Consider the following 23,134-nt stretch of genomic DNA (forward strand, 5'->3'; position numbering starts at 1 on the left):
CTTTTTCATTGTTATACTCACTTCAGTCTTTTTTAGACCCGATCTGCTCTGAATGTTCGTTCAGGAAGAGTGCAAGGACTTTACAAAAGTACTTGTAAATTTTTCAAGATATCAGGTTCCTTGGAGCCACTTAATATAAACAAATGATACCCATCGGAGTCATTCATTTACAAACACATATCTCAAGGTTTGCAATATAGAAATGCATTAAAATAAGGTTAAAAAATTTTTAGTTAAAGCTTATAAGTGTCCATGTAGCATTAATTCTTTCTTAATTCAAAACAAACTTAGGGGATAAGATTTCTGTTCAAAGTGGACTTGGAAATGAGAATAGAAGTCATAGAAAACAAGCTTTAAAGTATCTAAGGATTTTAATAGGAGTTTTAATAAATTAAAATATTAAATTAACAATTATTATAAAACACTGTGTCATCAAACTTCAGCTATTGTTGGGCTTTGACTTTTTCCATTGCTTCTTCTTGCAATTGTATAAACTACACATTCCATTTTGGGCATTTTTCAACAACGTTTGAAGAGAGTCAATTCCAAGATAATCTGAAACCGCCTCAGGGAATCTGAAACAAGTAAAGATTAATATTTTCTTTGCACTAGAATTGCCAATGCTTGGTTTCTTTTAGTAAATATTGCAGCGAACCATGTGCATAAACTCTAGGATACACAATATCTGACTAGTAACAATGTTGACAAACCAAAATTTTGACATTATTTTATGAAAAAATATATGGATTTTACAAATTTGCTTTTAAAGAACACAAATAAAATATCTAAGCATCAAAACGGATGCAGAAAACCTAATTTTAAAGATACAACATAATAGAAACAGGTAATTTTAAATAAATCTCAAAATCGATTTTTAAGATTCAGCAAAGTTTAACAGCTATGTTTATAGAACAGAGGATTTAAACTACAAATATTTTGAAAGTTAGAATTGGTTTGATTTTTCTGTTTTTGCTTTCTTAGCATTTTTCATATTTGAATTTAGTGTAAAGATTAATAAAAAAAAAGATATTCAGAGAGAATGGTAAACACAGCAAATTATCAATGATAACTAAGAGGAATTTTAATGTTGATGAATGATAATTTAAATTTTAGTTTAAATTATTTAATTTATCATTAATTTTTAATTAATAATAAATTAAAATTTGATATTCAAATTTTGAGCACCCTGTATATATATATAAGACTACTTACAAATTGGCAAAATACCACAGTGACTTGTACAGGTCATTCGCCTCTGGCTTTGAAGAAGTACTAAAAACATCACAAAAATACTTCTTCTGGCATTCTGGGTCTACAATACTTTCAAGTCCACTTTCGTAAATCAAATTAAGGAGGGGGCTCCCTGTAGCTTCACTGGTATCGGCGTTTCTCCTCTTGCGACCTCTTTAAAGAAGGATATATTAAAACTTGGCTCTTGAAATTTTTAAATTGAAGGTTATGGACCAAAATAATAAATAGATCAATGTAGAGCAGAAATTTGGTAAATTATATATACAGCCAACCAAACAATAATTTCTATCTTTTTTAGATGTTTTTTAAAGTTTTAAGCTACCTTTGTTATATTTGTTTTTTTCCTAGTTTTAGCAGAACTGGGTATCATCTTAACCCTTTTAGTACAATCATACTCTCATTAAGACAAAATGTCTAAACTTCTAATTTCAGTTAAATTAATTCTGCTGATGACGACTACCATCAAGAAAAACACGCAAAGGAGTGCTAAAAAAAGGTCAACATTATTGTAAGTGTCTTTGTAAGAGGAGACTTGAAAATACGAAATAAATCCCATAAATTTCTTCTTTTGTATTTTGTACAGTTTTGGCATACTTTTTGTCTGTTTTAGCTTCTGCTGATTTATTTTATTACATCATTTTGTATCAACAAACCACTAGTCTATCGGCTTTTGCTAATACTGACAATTAAATTAACATGTTGTTATTAAATAACAGCAATAGTATCACAGACAATACCTGTAAGAATAGAGAATGTTAGCATTTGCAAATTCAGACGTGCAAGGGAAAACTGTGTTTTTCCATTAATTTTGCGCCCTAAAAAGCTTGGTACGTTATTCTACATTGTCGTTCATAAAGGTCCATGCTTTGGCTAAATTGTTGCTACCAAGACACAATACTTCTTGCAGTTGAGCTTAGTTGCCAACTGTCAGTCTTTTGTCTTTTTTTTACCTAGTTCGCTCTTTTACTCAAGTGACGGGTAAATCCCTTTTTTGCCAATCTTTAGCTAAAATCAATTTCTTTTCACTTTTCAACGAAATGAGGACAGAAAAAGTTCTAGCGAAATAAAAAACTTCCAATCAAATTGTTTGAATGCAGAGGATGCAGCTGCTTACCGATATCATAATTGTAATCTTTGCCATGCCCCAGCCCCAGTCGTCTTTTTTTCTGTATTTCTAACCGTTTAAAAAGAAGTAGGTTAAGTTGGTCAAAGTTGAAAATAAGACTTAATAAAAGAAATCAAAAACTGTTGGACACAACCGTTCTTCTTGGAAATGGAAAAGCGGGGACACAGAAAGGCAATGGAAAACGAAACAAACCTTTTCAATGTCTGCTCTCAAGCTGATAATATTCTGCAAACTTTATGCACTATTTTAAAGTACAAATTTGGCCCAACTGGGCGTGCGATAGCTATTTTAGAGAAATAAAATCTTACCTTATCAGCCAGGAGCCCTAAAATTTGTTTTGGATGGGCTTTTATTATCAAAATGACAGAAAAGAGTAAATTATGAATATATAGGGTAGAAATTTAGTTTAGGGGCTTACCAATCTATATATATAAATAAGTTGTCTGTGTGTGTGTGTGTGTCGAGTGACGTCATGTTTGTGTGTCGACTGACGTCATGTTTGTCGACTGACGTCATTATAAGGATTGAGCTGCATGCGTCATGAAGTTGTTTGTCAACTGACGTCATGTTTGTCAACTGATGAAATTACATACCGGGACAAAAATGACGACCGGGACACAGGGAATATAAAGGACGACCGGGACACAGGGACACAACTACAACGGGGACGCCGGGGGCACAGGCGGGATATATAAATGACGACCGGGACACAGGGATTGTTCGAATAGAAATTACAGACCGGGAAACCGGGACACAAATGACGACCGGGACACCGGGACACAGGGAATATAAATGACGACCGGGACACTCAAAGAAAAATTACAAACTGGGACACCGGGACACAAATGACGACCGGGACACAGGGACACATCATTAGAATAATGAGGCATAGATCTGAATACAGATTGTTTTTCCCATGGACAATTATATGTTGCATGTTCAAGAGTCAGTAAACCTGACAATCTATTTATATGCAGAGACAATGGGACAGCGAAGAATGTTGTATATTCGCATGTTTTACGTAGTTAAAAACATATATATATGTATATATATATATATATATATATATATATATATATATATATATATATATATATATATATATATATATATATCACAGGTGGGACACAGGGACACATCTACAATGGCGCGTAACTAATATGGCGCGTAACGACTTACGCGCGCAGGGGGGGGGGGGTTTGGGGGTTTGCGCGAAGTGCCACCCCAACAGCTAGTATGCTTATAAAAAATTAAGATATTGCATTTCTTGTATATTTTATAGCTCATTTGGTTGTTAGTTTTAATTATGAATTTAGGCATATGATTTAAAACCTAAAGGGAATTTGTATGCTGTTATGACATAATCAAATGATAAATTTTATTTTCAATGATTTTGTACAAATACTTGCATAAAAGAAAATATTTGTAATGTAGTTCGCTTGAAAGCAGTCTTGGATGGTACTTAAAAAGAACTAATGAGCCTGAATATTTGATAAATAACAAAATAAATTGCTGAAAGCTCAGCAGTTCAAGATGTTATTTCTTAGTAATTTTTATTTTTGTTTTCAATTTTCAACAAAGAAAATATTTGTAATACAGCACTTTTTCAGTAAAACAAAAATGACGGAGTAGACCTTATGACTTTTACAGTTAGGGAAGGGGCATTAGCCAAACTCTTGTTTGTGGTAATTTTTATTCGTTTTAAGCTTGATTTGCACATTCCTTTTTTCACTCATGTTAATATTTATTTTTTGATTTATATTAGCACCTATTGTTTGTTTGATTGCTATGTTTGTTTATTTAATTTTTCTTCGTTTTAGGTTTCATTTATTTTTTAATAGTAATATCTGGTCATTTTGAGTTTGAATTATTATAAGAATTTATTTCTGCTGATCTTACGTTTACTAAGGCTTTTAATTTTCTTTGAAAAAATTCTTTTTCGGAAAGTTTTTTTAATTAATTTTCGCTCGTTTTTGACTGGCCGGTATTTTGTTAACTATAGCCAATATTTTAGGGGGTAGAGTTTTACACCATTTGTCTCATTCCCAGAGAAGTACCTCGAGGAAAAAAGTGGAATATATTTTTTTTTTACTTTTCTTTGAAAAACTTCTTTTCCAGAAAGCTCTGTTCAATTAATTTCTGTTCCTTTTTGATTCGCAAAATTTGTTTTTGTTAATATAATCCATTTTGGGAAAAAGGGCATAAGCGAGGAGGGACAAGTTGCCCTCTAGTCGCTTTTGACTCTTTAAAATGGCACTAGAACTTTCCATTTGCCATTTTCAAGTTATACGAACACCCCTTCCATATAGAATCCCGAATGCACTGTTCTACGATATTTGAACTATTTTGAAGAAAATGATTACCTCAAAGCATCCATCAAGTGTATTTGGGAAAAAGATGGCGCAAGGGGGCTAGTTGCCCTCCAATTACTTTTGACTCTTAAAAAGAGAACTAAAACTGTCAATCTCCAATAAAATCAGCCTCCTCCAAAACTTATACAACCACCACTTCTGTTTAAAACCTTATATGCCCTAGACTTTAGTTTGAAACGCTAGCTCCGGGCTAGGGGGAGGGGTTATTTCAACTCTGAAAGCATTGTTACGCGATCTTATTTTTACCATTTTTAACAAGAGGGCTATCGAATAAATTCTGATCGGATGTATTTTGGGCAAAGAGGTCGTTGGGGACTCGTTGCCCCTAATCCCTTTGCATCTTAAAATAGGCTCTGATCTTCTGATTTTTAGTCGGATGAGCTTATAAGGCCACTTGTTCCACCTGAGCATGATTATGAGTGCAAGTGTGGGGGAGTGAGTTAGTTCGTGTGTTTGCGAACCCCCTGTGAGTGTGGAAGTTTATACGACCACCCTTCCATAAAAACCATATATATATATATACCCTTGGGGTAAAACTTAGAACAATTATTCACGGACTCTGGGGGGGGGGGGCTGTGTTGGCCCTGCAGCAATTGTAATCGGATCTATGTACTGCTTTGAACAAAATGGCTATCTCAGAATTTTGATCAAGTATATTTTGGGGAAAAAGGTGTGGGGGGGGGGGATAGTCGCCCTTCAATCACTTATGAAGCTTAAAAATAGCACTAGAATTTGGAATTTCCAATCAAAAGAGCCTTCTCCAAATTTTATATGACCACACTTTCCATTAAAACCTTACATGCCTTTCGGGCATAACTTACAGTTTTTATTCCCGGGCTCTGGGGGGTTGTGTCAACCCCAAATGCATTACTATATGATCTTTGGTGTATTTTGAAAAAAGGGTGTCTTAAAACTTCAATCGAATACCTTTCGGGAAAAAAGGGAGCAGGAGGGGCTAGTTGCCCTTCGGTAAATTTTGAATCTTAAAAAATGAACTAGAACTTCTAATTTCCAATCAAATGAGCCTCCTCTAAAGTTTACATGATCATCTCTTCCACAAAAATCTTATATGTCCCCAGGGCATAACTTAAAACCCAAGTCCCTGGGTTCCATTGGGGGGGAGGGGGTTGCAACCGTGCAGCTATTGTTATACGATCTTCGGACTATTTTGAACAAGATGGCTGTCTCAATTTTTTCGGATGCATTTGGGGTAAAGAGGGCGGGGTGAATAGTTGCCCTTAGATCATTGTGAATCTTTAAAAAGTTACTAGAAATTCCGCTTTTTAATCAAATGAGCCCCCTCCGAAATTTATACGACTACTTCTTCCACCTGGGCGTGAGTGTGGAATGAGTGAGTGATTGAGTGTGAAGGAGTGAGTGATTGAGTTTGACTGTGAGTGACTGAGTGTGAAGGAGTCGTTGAGTGTGAGTGAATGAGTTTGAGTGTGTTTGTGAGATCACCTATGAGTGGGAAAGTTTATACGACCACCCCTTCCATAAAAATCTTTTATGTCCACGGGGTATAGCTTACAAAAATTACCCCCAGGCTCTGGAGGGCTATGTCGACCCCATAGTAGTTGTTATCTGTCCTCCGTACTATTTTGAACAAAGGGGTTATCTCAAAATTTCTATGGAATGTATTTAGGAAAATAGACTGTGGCGGGGGGCTAGTTGTCCTCTGATTACTTTTGACGTTTAAAAAGGGTACTAGAAATTTCATTTTCCAATCAAATGAGCCTCTTCCATAAGCTTATAAAAACCCATTCCATAAAAGCCTTATAAGCCTTATCACCCCTTGAGCATAAGTTATAATCCTTACCACCGGGCTCTGGATTTTTTTATCAACCCTGAAAGTATTGTTTCATGATATGTGGACTATTTTGAAAAAAAAGACTATCTCAAAATTTTTATTGGACACCTTTTGAGAAAAGAGGATGTGGGGAGGGGGGAGGAGGATGGCTTGAATGAGCCATCTTCGAAGTTTACACGACCACCTCTTCCATGTGAAGTGCCTCTGGGGAAAAAATAGATAATAATACATTGAAGCCTTACGGATATTACTATAGGTAGCGCTATGGCCTCACCTCTGATTCATATAATCTAAAGCACTCTTCTCTCGAAATTCTTGTCTCATTCGTATTTATTCTTCTTCACTAATACACTTATTTCACTCTTATTCTTAAAAGTACTCAGAGCCGTGCATTCGGCATGCAAGTAGCTATCCCCTTTCTTGGAATGTGCCCAGAAAGCCGCTCGTTTCATACAGAAATAGGAAAGAGATTTCCAAGAAAAGGAAGGAAGAAGAAAACCCCGTAGGGGAAGAGGAAGATATTATTTGCGCGACTAAGATTGTGTTCAAAGTGCATGTTGGCCATTTTTTTCTGCTACGGTATGGTAGTTAACTTGACTAGAGCGCAGTCAACTATAGTTCATGACTAGTTACTTACACTGCCATTACTTAGTGGCAGAGCATGTGGACAAATTGAAGACAAAACTTTTCCTTAAGATTTTATGAAGTCAACAGCAGTTAAGTAAAATATCCATGCGTCCAAGATTTGTTTTTTTAACTTACTGTGTGGAGGTTCACAACATATAAAACTATCGTCATGCTGATGAGGGTTTCTGCTGATGACGACTGCTGTATATGTCATCGAAATATCCAGAACTTCGTATCTGTTTTCACTGTCTAATAAATAGATTTGTCCCTATTTGAAGATTTATTTCTCCGTAAATATTTTGGGAGGTCAGACTTATTAAAAATTGTATTTTTTGTTTATCCTAATTTTCCAGGGTTAAGTATTTACTTAGCTAATTCAAACAATTAGATTCATTTAGACTGTCCTTGTTTGTTTAAGCTAAAAATCAATGATATAGTAAAATTAAAGATAGAAAATGGCAGTAGCTTAAAATTAAACACACTCAGCAGCATAATCGCTAACGACAAAAAACAAACGCATAATAAAGCTAACCTAGATCAACCCCATAGACACAATATTTAGAAACGAATTTGCTTGATGTCTTGTATTATAGCATTGAACTAACTAAGAAATATATTTAAAATCCTTAAAAGCTTAAAAGAAGAAAAATACATAAATTTTTTGTGCAATTAATAATTGAAATGTACAAAAGTTATAAGCAAGTGAGTGACGTTAGTGTAATTTAGCTAATAGGCTTACCTTTGCAAATCTTGCTACTCAAATAAGTATTTGTGCTACTTGTTTAGTTCAACCTGGGTCAAATAAAAAATAAATTTTCTTCGTCAACAAACAATTTTGAAAACGGAAAAACTCGCGAAGGAGAAAATTCTTGATACGGAAATAAGACCTGAATTAGCGCAAAGGTTTGTAGCAATACAACTGATTGTTAGGTACATAAAACACAAAGTGAACTTACGTTGCAGACACAGTGATAATGTTAGGAATAGTAGCAGCTAGAAAAAAACCAACAGGTAAAAATGCAGCTAGTGCGCTCATAAAATGACCCACCTTGCCATCCCTGCAATAAAACATAAACGTATATTATATTTAAAGCATCAAATCAAAGACAATTACAGGCGCTGGTGCGTACACTTCAAATACCTGCTAGATGTAGAGTTAAATCCTAAGGACTTGAGGTCTCTACTCCCCCCCCCAAAAAATGAAAAAATAAGGTTAAGTTAGGACTTTATAAAAGAGCTCTGAAATTACAGTGAGAACAGGTACCCAAATGAGGTGAATGCAGATAAGAAATTGTGATTCAAATGGAATTTGTGATTGTTTTGTCAGGAATTCCAGAATATACCTTCCTGTTTTCCTGAAATACATGAAATTGTAACTCTTTTACCGGGAATTCCAAGAGGAACAGTTAAATTCATTGTTACTTCTAAATAGATAGTATCTCATCTTGGAAATTACAATTTGTCTGCTCCCTTTTCTCCAGTAAAATCTACAAAGGGAACGACTTAAATATTTTCAGCCCTCAGGCTTCGTGAAGAACTACATATAAGGGGTTATACCAAGGTTCACAAATCCACAGCCAAGTGCTTCATAAATGGTCAATACAGCCATTAAATTAAGTTTATACCGTTTGTAGATACAATAGGATTAAGAGTCGCTTAATCCTGGAAAAACAGAAAACTTTGAAATTTTTGCCCCAAGAAATGACATATGTATCTTTATTATTATTATTTTTTCTTATCTAGATTAGTTATGCTGAACAAATTCTACTAAAAGATCAGGAGAGGGCTTATTAAAACGGCAATTAAATGCTTTAGTCCCTTCTTTAGTGACAAAAAGACTGGCGGACAACTAGCCCCTTTTCCACGCCAACTTTTTCTTCAAAGAAATTCGATAAAAATTGTGAGATATCTTTTTTTTCAACATAGTTGAAGGTTCTAATAAGTATGTCTCTAGTGACGACAAAGCCCCCCCCCAACCCCTAAGGAAAGGGTAAATGAAAATTGCCTAGTGTAAATAGGCTTATTGTAAATATCAATTCTCGAGAAATATCGGCATTTTTCGGAGAGTTTTTTTTTATGGGAAAAGATTTTCCGCAGGAGAATTTTCCATTGGGAGGGAAATTTCCAGGATGTTTTCCGGGAAAATCTTACTCAGAAGAATTTAATACACGAATTCATAGACAGACACATACTTCATACACAGAATTTTACTATTTATCTTACCATCTCTTTGGTTACTAAATATTACATATTGAGATGTTCCGTGGGAAGTGTGCAGTGGAAACTTTATGTGGGGTTGAAATAGTCTCGAAAGGCTTTTTTGAAAGGGGGGGGAGTAATATTTCATGAGGGAAAATCTCTCATTAAGAGGGAGGGCTCCTTCAAAAATTCTAGGGAAGGGAGGATTTCTGGAATGGATGAGGGAAATCTTTACGGTGGCAATTTTAAGTGAGGATTGAATTGTTCATTGCAATTTTTTGGGAATGAGAATTTTAGACGGATGGAAATTGCCGAGGAAGAGTTTGTTAGGGAAATCCCTGAAAGTTCCACAGTAATACCATTAGCCATATTAATGCTATTATTAATAACAATAGCAATAGTAGCACTACTGCTGCGATTAGCAGTGGCATAGCGCAAGTATTACGTTTTTACTAGTTCAACATCCCCTTCAACATGCTCTGAAAATTTCCACTTAATGTTTTCACCTTTCCTAAGATTTTGCTTATACGTTGTTTTGACAACCTGCATGTACATAGTGTCTTTTTAACATCCCCCTTAATATTTTCTGAAAATTTCTCCATAACACCTTCAGTCTTAGTAGTAGTATTTGTTGTAGCAGTAGAAGTAGTAGCAGTTGCAAACATATAGTGGCGTTTGGTTTGGTTTTACGTCAAAGGGTGGCAAATAGGAAATTTCAGTTGAATTAAGAAATTTTGGGGCGAATTCATTTCCATAGTAATTCAATTCCACATTGATATCATCGTTATATCATCCCCTGTAATTTTTACTGGCCTTTTAGCCGCAGATTTCACTTCGCAACATATTCGTTTGTACTTTGATGTGATTCTCCCTGTCACTTGTTTAATGCCTTTTTCTTTAGGTGTTCGGAAACATTATTTTTACGTTAATTATTTCGCATATAACTCACTAGCAACAAGGCATATTTCGTGTTTCATTGAATAAACCCTCCAAAAATATCCAAATCTGAATTGTGCGTCATATCTACCAAAACCGAACCATCTCTGGGAAAAGAAAACTACGCGATTCTCTTTTTAAGTTGTAATATGAATATAGATGATCATAAAGTCATTTAAACAAATTCATTTTTTTTTAAATTAAAGCACTTAATAAATTTTCTCAACAATTCTATTTGAGCATGATTTTTATGTTCTAGTAGTTGAAATATGGCCTTAGGATCTTGGAACGAAATAATCAATTGTTGCATAGTGCAGGTGCAGAAAAGCATGCAAGAAACACAATGGTAAAATTAGAAGTGCAAAGCCTATAATAAGTGCAAAGCCTATAAATTTCAAATGGAGCACCTGGAATCAAAACTTAAATTACGTGAAACACCAAGTGGTTTTGCCAGCATGGTTATAACTTAAATGAGCTTTAAAGTTTTTCCCAAATGAAAAAAAAATCCTGAAAGATTTTTCTCGCTAGCAATGAAGAAAGGTTGTAATTTCTATAAATTTTTTTCCCACAGGGTACCTATGTTTTAATTTGGGTTAACAAAATGTTAGTTTCTGTGCTGCACAGACATATAAATAATGTCTTCTTACGCATAATATTGATGTTTCTTATGTCCAAATTTATGATGCTTCCAGCTTTCAAACTCCGGGAATAAATATCCCCATGCATCTTTCCATGGTTTAGTAGAAACCTTCCAAAGAAGTTTAAAAGGTGTCATAAAATATTCAATAGCGTCTGTATATGCGAAGTCGTCATCATAATATCCATAATCTGGATAGCTATTATAACCATATCCATGAGAAGGATACCCATAGCCCCCGCCGCCTCGTGAATATCTGGAATAAGGTCTATAGCTACTGTAAGGCCTATTTGAGCCATAACCACCATAGCTAGAAGGATACCCAGAATAGTATCCATTTGTACTACCCAACGAGCCATAGCTTGAGCCGTAGTTGGAACCATAAGTGCCATATGTATCGATTGGAGCATAGTCTAGTCGATTAGACTTATGGGACTGACTGTCAAATGAATTTAAGGCATGCAAAATTTCTTTCCCATTGCCAGGTGATTCTCTAGTAGTGAAATTTCGATTTGGAACCACTGAAAATGAAACGGGTGGACCCATTTTGTCAGTTTTTGGAGGCTGGAAATAAAAACTTGGACGTTCATGAGAATTATATGGGGATTCAACAACAACAGGAGAAGGATGAGAATTTTCTTTTACTTTATTTAATTTCGGAGACCTGGCATCGAAATGAAATAACTTTGAACCCGATAAAAGAATAGGTGAGGGACGAAAAGGCTTTTCATGAGCAGATTTCATAGCATACGCTGAAGAAGGGGAGGAGAAATCATCTTTAACAGTTTTTCTATTGTTTTTAATTTTTAAATACGAGTTGTCGTACCCATGACCAGCTGTATCATAATTGCTGTAGCCACTCCCATCTGCATATTCATTTGTTCGTTCATAATCAGGCTGATAAGCATGAACATTATCCTTGCTTATCCCAGCTCGACTTGAGAGTTGAGAGTTTGTGACCTCCTGATCGCTGTAATCGTAGATATCATTGCTCTCTGTCTGAGGTTGAGTGATCTTTGACAGTAAATTCCAAATTGAAAGCTGTCGTCCCTGGGCAGCAGTTACATATCCAACATAAAAGAATAGGATATATGCTGCATGCATCCTCCACATTGTAAACTGAAAAAAAGTTCCTGTATAAAAAATGGGTAAAAATCTTTCATTTAAGTAAAGTAAATCAATCTTAACCTACTAATAAACATAATCTGTGTCTTAGATGAAATGGGGGAATCAAGCATGAAGTTAGATATCATTGTGATAGGGTGAAATCCAACACGTAGTGTATTCAGGATTTGGGTAATTTGGAGGGATGCAGATGACATTGGGGGGTGGCACAACTTCGAAAAGACACAGCAGGTATACTAACTATAACGAAATATAAGAAATTATGTGAATAATGACTAAATTCTAATTCTGTTTGGGGAGAGGGGGAGAGGTAATAGACCAAATACCCTAGAATATTTGTACTAGTTGGAGAAAGTAAAGAATAGATATATTCTTAATTAAGCTTTTCAGGGAGAATGGTTGAATAACTTGCCGCAAATAGCCTGCTTGTCAAAGGGCATTCGAATAGAATGTTTGTACGACAGCAAGACCAAAAAAGCATCATGGTCCATCCCATGATCATGAACTAAATGGATTCATGACCAACGAAACCATTTAGTTCATGAACTAAAGCTCTAAATGGGTACCTGGAGAAATTTCGGGAATGTAAGCTCCAAGATGGCTGGCCCCATCCCCCATTACACTTCCTGGATAAAGGGCCACGAAACAGAGATCAACACCGCCGGTTTTGACCCTAAGGGTCTAGTCTCGTCGTACTTGCTTACTCACATGATCATGAACAGGCAAGTCAAGAATGACCCTCAATAAAACAAAAATTCAAAACAACTTAGTTTTTATAGCAATAAACACACCATGTTTGTTATATCAATTTCAACTATGCCAAATTATTAATTTGTTATTTATCTGCCAAAATGTACTAGCGTAGAAAAATTGTAATTTTTTTCAGAAAAGGGGGAGGACCCCAAACAAGCAGCAAGATCTTTTGGAAAATCTAATCATGAAATCTAGAATGGTTATAACTTCCAAGAGAATGTACAAGAGTGATTGCATCGAACCTTTTTTCTTCAGATAACCAGGTGGGATCTTTTGAACAGTAATTTGAAATTTAAAGTAAGAAATGAGAACAAATGAGTAAGTAAAAAATGAGATCAAGCTATGGCGAATGGCCATTTTCTGTAACTTTGTACTGAATGGCAACAATTCTAGCAATAGAGTCAAAAGCTTACCAAGGGAAAACTACTTAGAAATATGGATTACAAAAAATGCGACAATCCTTATTTTCCTTTAATCGACATGAAACATTTAGTGTTGGTAGAACAGATCAAAGGGAACTTAATAAATTTCCAAAATAAATTTTGGAACACAAATGAGATACTGCAGATTCATAGCGCGAAACATTCGGTTTTTTTTTTCTTTGACGCTGATTTACTTTAGAATTTCAGGTCATGTAGATACCTCAATCAAATTTTCAGGACCAAGGGACCCTCTATTGACAAAAAAATTTTGGTTTGATAAGTTACTGACGTCTTATTCCTTCTTCTTCAACAGGGAAACGTATTTTTTTTGGTAAATAACCTCGAAAAAACAATTATTTAAGCAAAAAAGCAGTCAAAACAAAATAAAGAATAATAAAGTGGTAGATCAATACATATTCATGAATATTCAAGGCAAGGACGTATCTAGGATTTTTATTGGGGGAGTGGGGTCATTATTTCAGAGGGAAGGAGCTGCTAAGGGAACTGTAAAAAACACGTAAAAATTAGCTATTTGAATATACGCTTAATTATAGGGTTTAAAAGGTTAAGGGTCAAAATGGCTTCAAACCATTAGAAGCCGAAAAATATGCAGATTTCTAATTCATCTGAATAGCATTCCACTTCGCCATCCACACAAAGACTTTTTTTAAATCAGTTTCACAGACTTAAATTTGTTATACTTTTTTTCAAAATAACATTAATTATTGCTATTTGAAAAGCGTAAGTGAATATACTAGTTACGGCTATCACTCACCTATAAGAGAAACTATGTGAATTAAGAATCAAATGTCAATTAAAATGAATAGAAATTAAACTAAAGATTTTCCAAAAAATATTTTTCAGAGAAAAATAAAAACTACATTAAAGCAAAGACTAGTAAAAATAAAATCCTATAATAATTCAAACTCATAACGGACAAAATTACTATCAACGAGTAAACGAGACCCAAAACGAAAAGAAATTAAAATGAATAAACAAGTCAAACTAAAAAAGAACAGAAATTACCAAGAACAGCAGCAAGGCAAAAACCCCTAAGTATTTTCAAGGACAGAGAGTCACTTGCGCTTCAGTGAATACAAAATATATTTTAAATATTTCCTCTTTTATAACATTCATAGGAGAAAATTGCTGAAACTTCCAGGAATATTAATCAATCATCTTGTGTATTTTCTTTAGTTCTTTTAAGGAACCTAAAGCTACACTAAAACTAAAGACGAGCAAAAATAAAACAAAATAATGATTTTATATTAAAACGGGCAAAAACTACTATCAGAGGATTAATAAGACCCAAAAAAGAGCGGAAATTAAAATAAGCAGTCAAGTCAAACTTAAAACAAAAGAAATTGCCACAAACAGGAATAGTGATAACACACAAAAATCTTCTAAAGACCGAAGTATCGTTTGTGCTTCATCAAAAATAAAATATATTTTGAACTTTTTCTTTTTTATAACATAAATAAATAATAAATTGCTGAGACTTCTAAGAATTAACATTATTGTATATTAAACAATCAGTCTGAGTATATGTATTAGTCCTTTTCAGTAGCTTAAAGCTATATGAAGACCAAAGACGAGCGAATATCAGATAATTTAATAATTTGAAATTTAATCAAATTTGTTTTTATCAATGACTAGATTAAACCCAAAACGAACAAAATTTAAAATGATTAACCGAGCCAAATCAAAACTAACATAAATTGCCACTGACAAGAGCAGGTTTCCCGCTCCCTAAATTCTCTAGACACCAGAGCGTTATCTGTGCTTTAGTGAAAACAAAATATCATTCTAAACGTTTTCTCTTTATGACATTAATTAAGCCAGAATTGCTGGGACTTCCGGGGATCAATGCCATTATATATCAAACAATCAGTCTATACATTTCCATTTGTTCTTCACAGTAGCCTTGATTATTGTGGCAATTTTATTTCTTTTATTATAACAAGTATGAGTTTTTAACAAGTGCAAACCATACAGTTCAAATAAATATTGCTTTCAATGGAATACGAATTACTTTCGATGTGCTTAAAGGTTTTAAGAGGGAGGGAAAAACCACACATAGCAGAACTCTTATTTGTAAACCTTGATTAGCCCCTTAGATTTAATTTTGTTGTTGTGTTGTTATTGATACTGTGGCTAATAAAACACAATGTATTGACATACAAATCGTTTTCCATACAGTGCAAATGACAATCCAGTCCTTAGAAGGCTAAGGGGCGTTACATGGTAATTTTTTGTGCTAATTTCTGTTGGTTTTAGGCTTGAATTATATGACTGCTTATTTGTAAAAATTTTCTAGTTGAAATTTTTTTTCTTTTTTTGAATTAAAACTCTTAAGAGATGATAATACGTAGCGTTGTACCTGATACCAACAAATAGAGCCAGCAGGTAATTGCAAAAGTCTTATTTCCGATTCACTTACCAAAGCATTTCAGCTGCAAACTCTTTAAGGTGAATGCGAATAATTAATCTCTTTTGTTTCTGAAAAACTGTGATAAGAAGTTTTAACTTTTTATCAGATTTTTTTGTATGTAAGAACATTCATTCTTACGCATTGAGAACAAAAGCTATTGCATAAAGAGCGAAGGGCGGTCCCCTCATACACCTCATTTCTTTTCATTTTAAGCTTTAACTATGCCCTATACTTTCATGCGAAAAGTCTTGTATTCTTTTTAAATTTAATGCTGACCCATTTTAAATTCCCTTCGAATCAAATGTTTTGAGAAAAAGGGCCCTTTGAGATATAATCTGGCCATGGTAACTCAAGCTTCCTTAGAGTATATTAAAGTTGCTTCAGTGAAACGCTGATAAGTTGTATATGATCTCCTGCCCAGTGTAATTAAATAAGCGAGTAGCATCCTATTTTACCTGAAAGCGTCCTTGGAAGACCATCCTGTAGATCAAAAAGAGAATCGACGATGAAGATTTTTAACAATTTCAACGGAAACAATTTTTAACAGTATCAGGTTTAGGTTTGTATTTCGTTAGCTGGGCAGGTAAGATTACTAAAAACAACTCTATGCGATGATTATTGAAAATTCACGTTATTTGCCTTCTATATACTTTTAGTACGTGACATCATCACTGTCCGTTGGATTCTAGGACTCAAACACAAAAAAAATACAGCATTAATGGCTAAATACGGCAACTAATCATAATACGGCAAATAAATAATGGCTAAATACGGCAACATGTTTCTTTTGGTTTAATCAATTTATTGAAATTACAAGGTGGAACTGTTGCTATGTTTCAATAGGCCTGTGCTGCAAAGTGTTCTTAGTAAATCTTCATTTTTCTGGAGGGATGAGTCCTTAAGTGTTCTCTCCTTTTCAGAAAATTGTTTGAAAGCTTTTGAGCAGTACATTGTAGAAAAATCTAAATTTTTCTTAGCTTACTGATTGCCCCTAAACCTATTTTTGTGATTTATTTTTTTTTCTAAATATGGACATGGCGTCTTAGTTAGTCCCTAGATATTTTCCAATGTTGTCTCTTATCACAGTCTGTACCATCGAAGCCAACCAAGGTACATGAAACGTTAGTTAATCTTCAAGCCCTTGCGTCTGATAAGACATTATCAGGTCCTTCAAAATAAAAGTGTATGGACTGCTTGATATGGATGAAATATATTTCTTACCTTCTTAAATAGACTTCTGTAACGGCGTAATCACAATGAGATAAACAAGCAAAGTTACACTAATACAAATTCACACAGTTGCTCCACTGTCCTTAATGCTGTGGTCAGTCATTAATTGACTATAGACTAATGATAACTGATACAATTTCAAGCTCGATCAAGAAGCAATTGATTGTAGCCTACTGAGAAATTTTATTTTCATCCTCATTTTTTCAGAATATTTAGGACAAGAACGGGGAAACTGGAAAGGAAACATTTAATAATGTACCTAAATTGACCAGGAAATATTTGTCCATTTTGCTTTTTAATTAGATTCTTTCGTAAAAGGTTGCGTAGCAAAGAGACAAATTTATGTCTCCGAAAGTAATTAGGTGACTGTATTGACCTATACTACAAAATGCCATAACAAAACACGTCATCACGGATATCAAGTAAAAAAATGTTGTTTTGTCTAAGCTTGAAAAGTAAGTCTTACGAACAGTGGCGCCCATTCACAAAACTGCAGTGGAGAGTTGGGAGAGCTTTTTCGTTTTTTAAAAAAATGGGAACAACAAAAATGTATATTTATTGCCCCTTCTCTTGAAAGTAATTTAAAAATAAAAATATCTCTTTTTGTGGGTATGTTCTTCACTACAACTCAGATTTTGCAAAGATTCTTTTATAAATTTTTTTTTATTTATTGTTTAAACAATAACATGAAAAATATGTTCAGATGCTAAAATAGACTCAAGATTAACCACTTGTGTCTTTGACTCGTTTAACTTTTAAATTTAATTCCGTGATTAAGCTAAAAACATTTTTCCAGGACACCATAATTTTTGAATGTAGTAGAGAAGCACCCTAAAACCCCTCCCATCTGGGTAGTATACATTATATTTTGCTCTGATAATAATGCTACATCAAAGCTAATTAAGGCGGGAGCACTTCTATATGGAATTAAATAAAAAAAACAATTTTTTTTAACTGAAAGCAAGGAGCGACATAAAAACTTAAAACGAACAGAGATTACTTTGTATATGAAATGGGCTGCTTCCTCATCAACAACCCGCTCTTTAAGTTAAAGTTTGACTCTCTCTCAACGGTACTTTAAAATAAACAAAAAACTTTAGCTTAAAGAGCGGGGCGTTGATGAGGAAGCAGCCCCTTTCATTTACGAAGTAATTTCTGTTCGTTTTAAGTTTTAATGTCGCTCCTTACTTTCAGTTAAAAAAAAAATGTTTTTTTTTATTTAATTTCTGAACGTTTTTGAATCAATGCATGTTTTGCTTTTGGCTCTCCGCAGAGGAATAATTAAAACGAAATTTGCATTTTTTTTTGGCTAAATGGCTTTCTCATAGTTTTGATTGAATGATTTTGAGAGAAAAAAAGGAGCGGGGGAGGAAGCCTAGTTGCCCTCCGATTTTTTGGTTACTTAAAAAGGCAACTAGAACTTTTAATTTTTTACGAATATTTTTATTAGTAAAAGATATACATAACTTATGAATTAGTTTATGTAACGAACTTTTGTATTCTCATGTTTTTATTACATATATGAGTGTGTTCACCCCTTCGTCAGTACCTCGCTCTTTACACTAAAGCTTAAATTTTGTCCCAATTCATTGAGAAAGACCCCTGAATAACAAAAGCCGTAGAATAAATATTTGAACTTACTAAAAATACTTTAGCGTAAAGAGCGAGGTATTAGTGGGAGGTGAGTCCCTCATATTCGTAATAATTTCTTTTCGTTTGAAGTTTTAATGCTGCTCCTTGCTTTCAGTTGAAAAAACTTTTCAACTGAACAGTTGTTTTTCAACTTTCATATTTATTTTTTCGTTTTTTTTTTAAATAATGCTATAAAATCCTGCTCTCCCTTCATGAAAATTTTCTTCCGCCATGACGAATTCCTCGATGGAAAGCTCCCCCAATATATCCCCCTCTTCTCAACCCCTCCCCCAACCAAAAACCCTGAAAATATCTGTACACTTCCCAATAACCATTACTATATGTAAGCACTGGTCAAAGTTTGTAACTTATAGCCCCTCCCACGGGAACTGTTGGGGAGTAAGTCATCCCCAAAGACATAGTTATAAGGTTTTTCGACTACACTGAATAACATGGCTATCTCAGAATTTTGATCCGTTGATATTGGGAAAATAATTAGCGTGGGAGGAGGCCTAGGTGCCCTCCAACTTTTTTGGTCACTTAAAAAGGGCACTAGAACTTTTCATTTCCGTTAGAATGAGTCCTCTCGCAAGATTCTAGGACCACTGAATCGATACGATCGCCCCAGGGATAAAAAAACAAATAAACACGCATCCGTGATCTGCCTCCTGGCAAAAAATACAAAATTCCACATTTTTGTAGATAGGACCTTGAATCTTCTACAATAAGGTTCTCTGATACGCTGAATCTGATGGTGTGATTTTAGTTAACATTCTATGACTTTTAGGGGGTGTTTTCCCCTATTTTCTAAAGTAAAGCAAATTTTCTCAGGGTCGTAACTTTTGATGGGTAGAACTAAACTTGATGAAACTTATATATTTAAATTAATGTAGCTATTGGTATCAAATTCCATTTTTAGAGTTTTGGTTACTATTGAGCCGGGTCACGCCTTATTACAGTTCGTTACCACGAACTGTTTGACATAGCATCAATAAAGAAAATTCTGCTTATATATATATATATATATATATATATATATATATATATATATATATATATATATATATATATATATATATATATATATATATATATATATGTATATTTTTTCTGACAAATTTTATAGTTGTAAAAGTAGTCAGATAAATAAATGACCCAAAGAAAATCCAGTATGTTTTACAGGTCATTATCAACTGAGTCATAGCTTTACAATTGAGAAGTCCATTGATATTGTTGGTGGAATCACTAAAGTGAGGGGAGGCTCAGACCACCAAGGTTCAGTCCCTGAACCTAAATGGAGCGACTTAGCATCAAAAAGGAATGCACAACTACTGGAAATATTTATAGCCAAACATTTTAGAACTGTATATATATATATATATATATATATATATATATATATATATATATATATATATATATATATATATATATATATATATATATATATATATATATATATATAACAAAACAGAAAACAACAAAGAAGAGAGAAAACGAAGACAATAACAGCTAGTGAAAAAACAAAAAGATTAAGTAAATATTTCGCTCAAGACCTCCGCTTGACCATCCCCATTGCAGAATAAAACTGATAAAATATCAAACCAAACCCTAAAACAAAATACAAAACTAAAATATGATGACCCTTTCAGAGTATTTCACCGTTACTCTGAAAGTAATTTTATTTAAGTTTGTATTTTTTTTTAAGGTTTGGTATCTTATATTTTATCAGTTTTATTCTACACTGAGGACGGTCAAATAGAGGTCTTGACCGAAATGTTTGTATAATTTTTTTACTGGTTGTTATTGTCCTCGTTTTCTCTTTTCTTCGCTATTTTATGTTTTGTCATGATTAGCCAGTGTGGTCTCGGGGATTATTTACCGCTAGCTTACTAATTCTGTTGAGCATTTGACCAAGTCTGTTCTTAATTATTTTAATTTGTCCAAAAACACTCTAACCTTATTGGCTACAGTATTTTTACTGGACTGTAGAGTAAAAAGAATTCTTTTAAATTCTCTTCGTTTCTACCTAAATCAAGGTACGCAATCTGAAAGGCAATGTAGTGATCAGGTTGGCTATTAATACACATTTTAAATGACCGAAAAAATGACGTTTTTTCTTAGTAACACAATTTCAAAAAATCGACACTTTCTACAGCAAAACCTTTCCCAGCAGACTACAATAGCTCAACATACTTTCTACCACGACTTTTGTATGACTAATGCTAGCTTATCAGAAAAATTTGAAAAATTAGAATACAGAAAATTTCAAAATTCCCGATGTTTTCTTCCTAGATTACATCCTGTTCCAACCACTGAGAATATATCTTCTAAGAGTATTACACCGGAAGAAGCCTATGTTTTGTCTAAGGGACCTAAATTTTGCTTGCCTCAGACATGATTAAATTTCCCAAAGAGAGTCTCAAATGAGGAGGCAGGTATATTTGGTTCAGGAGGTATTGTGAAAATCCAGATTTACTTAAAGGAGAGGTGGTTAAAAATAATCTCGAATCCACATCGTATTCCAAGGTCAGAAAATAGAGATACACAAATTCTCAAAATTTAAGAAAAGACCCACACATCATCATCACCAGGGTTGACAAAGGAAACAAAATTGTTAGCCTTGACGAAACTTCATATAATGGAAAACTTACAGATATTTTATCCGACATTCTTACTTATAAGCCTATAGATTCAGACTTCACAGATAAGCTCACCCATGTAGTTAAAAAGGAGCTAGGTATTTTGCAAACTGAGAGACTTATTACTCCACAAATATATAAATTATTTATCGCAAAGGCTGTTCCGCTCCTAAATTTTAAGGTTTCCCAGAAATCCACGATGAGGGAGCTCCTCTACGTCCATTTGTGGCTTCTTATAGCTCTCCGGCTGCTAGATTGGGAAGATGGTTGCCCACATTTTTTCACCCCCTTTTGCAAACGCAAACTTCCTATATTAAAAATTTAGTTCATGTTGTTGAAAAATTAAAATACCATAAAATACAAAAAAGAAACGATTTTGGCCAGTTTCGGTGCCATTTCTGTGTGTATATCTTGTGTTATTAAAAGTTTGAACTTGCTCTTCAAAGGAAATTAGAAGATCATATTGACCAAAGGGACTACAAAGCACTATAAATAGAAACTTTTATGCGCCTCGTCCGTCTTTGCAATAGTTCTTCCTCATATTTCTGATACAATAACCAATTTTTCAACCTAATTATAGGTTTACCCATGTGTACAAGCCTTTACTGTTTTTAACAACTTGTTATATGGAATTTATTGAAACCTCTGTTTCAAAAACGTTCCCTCTGAAACACCGGTTCTGGTGTCGGTTTGTGGATAATGTTATTCTTGTGTAAGATCATTGAGAGGAGTCACTTCACTCCTTCTTGACTCATGTGAACACTTTGGACTCTAACCTTCCATTTATATATCCCCCTGTGCCCCCCGGCGTCCCCGTTGTAGTTGTGTCCCTGTGTCCCGGGCGTCATTTATATTCCCTGTGTCCCGGTGTCCCAGTCTGTATTTTCTCTTTGAGTGTCCCGGTCGTCATTTATATTCCCTGTGTCCCGGTCGTCATTTGTGTCCCGGTCTGTATGTACATTCGTTTTTGAATTGGTCTTTTTTTTAGCTTTTAGTTTTTTACCTCTTTTTTAGTTTTTTTTTTAGTTATACCCCATGATTTTAATGATTGCCCTTGAGCTTTGTTGATGGTGATTGCTAATCGAACATTCCCTTTGTCCCCGTCGTCATTTATATATCCCCTTGTGCCCCCCGGCGTCCCCGTTGTAGTTGTGTCCCTGTGTCCCGGTCTTTATATACATTCGTTTTTGAATTGGTATATGATGAAATAAATTTTTGTGTTTTTCCCCTTTTTTTCTTTTTAGTTTTTCTTTTTGTTTTTACCTTTTTTTTAGTTTTTTTTCTTTTTAGTTTTTTTTTGTAGTTTTTACCTTTTTAGTTTATATATATATATATATATATATATATATATATATATATATATATATATATATATATATATATACATATATATATATATATATATATATATATATTATATATATTTATATATATATATATATCCTGTGCTTTCACTTAATTGCGTGATGGAACTGTTACTATTAATTACTGCTTTTATACCCGCATGGATGTTACCCACCCCTTTATAGAGCAAGCAAGCTTTCATTTTGAATAGTATGTTTGACTTGCAAGTGGCCCTTCAACCAGGAAGTGCAATGGGAGTTGGCAGCCCAGCGATCCTGTTCTTTCACTTATTTACATGATAGAAATGTTACTATTAATTACTGCTTTTGTACCCCCATGGATATTACCCCACTCCTTTATAAAGCAACCAACCTTTCGTTTTGAATAGTATGTTTGACTTGCAATGAGAACAACAAAAGAACTATTGTGCATATTATAACATCATACATTTTTTTCTGTAATAAATGAATGAAATACCAAATCTAATAACTGTTTTTGACATTTTGATGAGTAAGCATTCTAATTGGCATAAAAAAGGCTGCCAATACCTGTTATAACCAAACAATTTGTTTCCACTGTTTCTACCGCTTAAGTTAT

General features: G+C 34.0%; 1 protein-coding gene across 7 annotated transcripts in view; it reads right to left on the reverse strand.

Moving 5' to 3' along the window:
* Positions 1–352: 352 nt before the first annotated feature.
* LOC136029026 (uncharacterized) overlaps positions 353–23,134 on the reverse strand; it is a 113,841-nt gene continuing 91,059 nt past the window's right edge. For 5 of the 7 annotated variants that reach the window (XM_065707053.1, XM_065707052.1, XM_065707049.1 and 2 more), the window contains 3 exons: positions 10,969–12,077; positions 1,213–1,404; positions 353–575 (listed from right to left, as the gene is read on the reverse strand). In XM_065707053.1, the coding sequence (XP_065563125.1) occupies positions 440–575; positions 1,213–1,404; positions 10,969–12,071 (1,431 nt within the window). In that variant the 5' untranslated portion in view covers positions 12,072–12,077 and the 3' untranslated portion in view covers positions 353–439. Of the gene's footprint in view, positions 576–1,212; positions 1,405–8,142; positions 8,245–10,968; positions 12,078–16,910; positions 17,098–23,134 lie in introns of those variants that run through there. The other 2 variants (XM_065707054.1, XM_065707050.1) reach the window with 2 other exon arrangements.

The sequence above is a fragment of the Artemia franciscana genome, chromosome 7 (assembly GCF_032884065.1).
Source record: "Artemia franciscana chromosome 7, ASM3288406v1, whole genome shotgun sequence".
NCBI lineage: Eukaryota > Metazoa > Arthropoda > Branchiopoda > Anostraca > Artemiidae > Artemia > Artemia franciscana.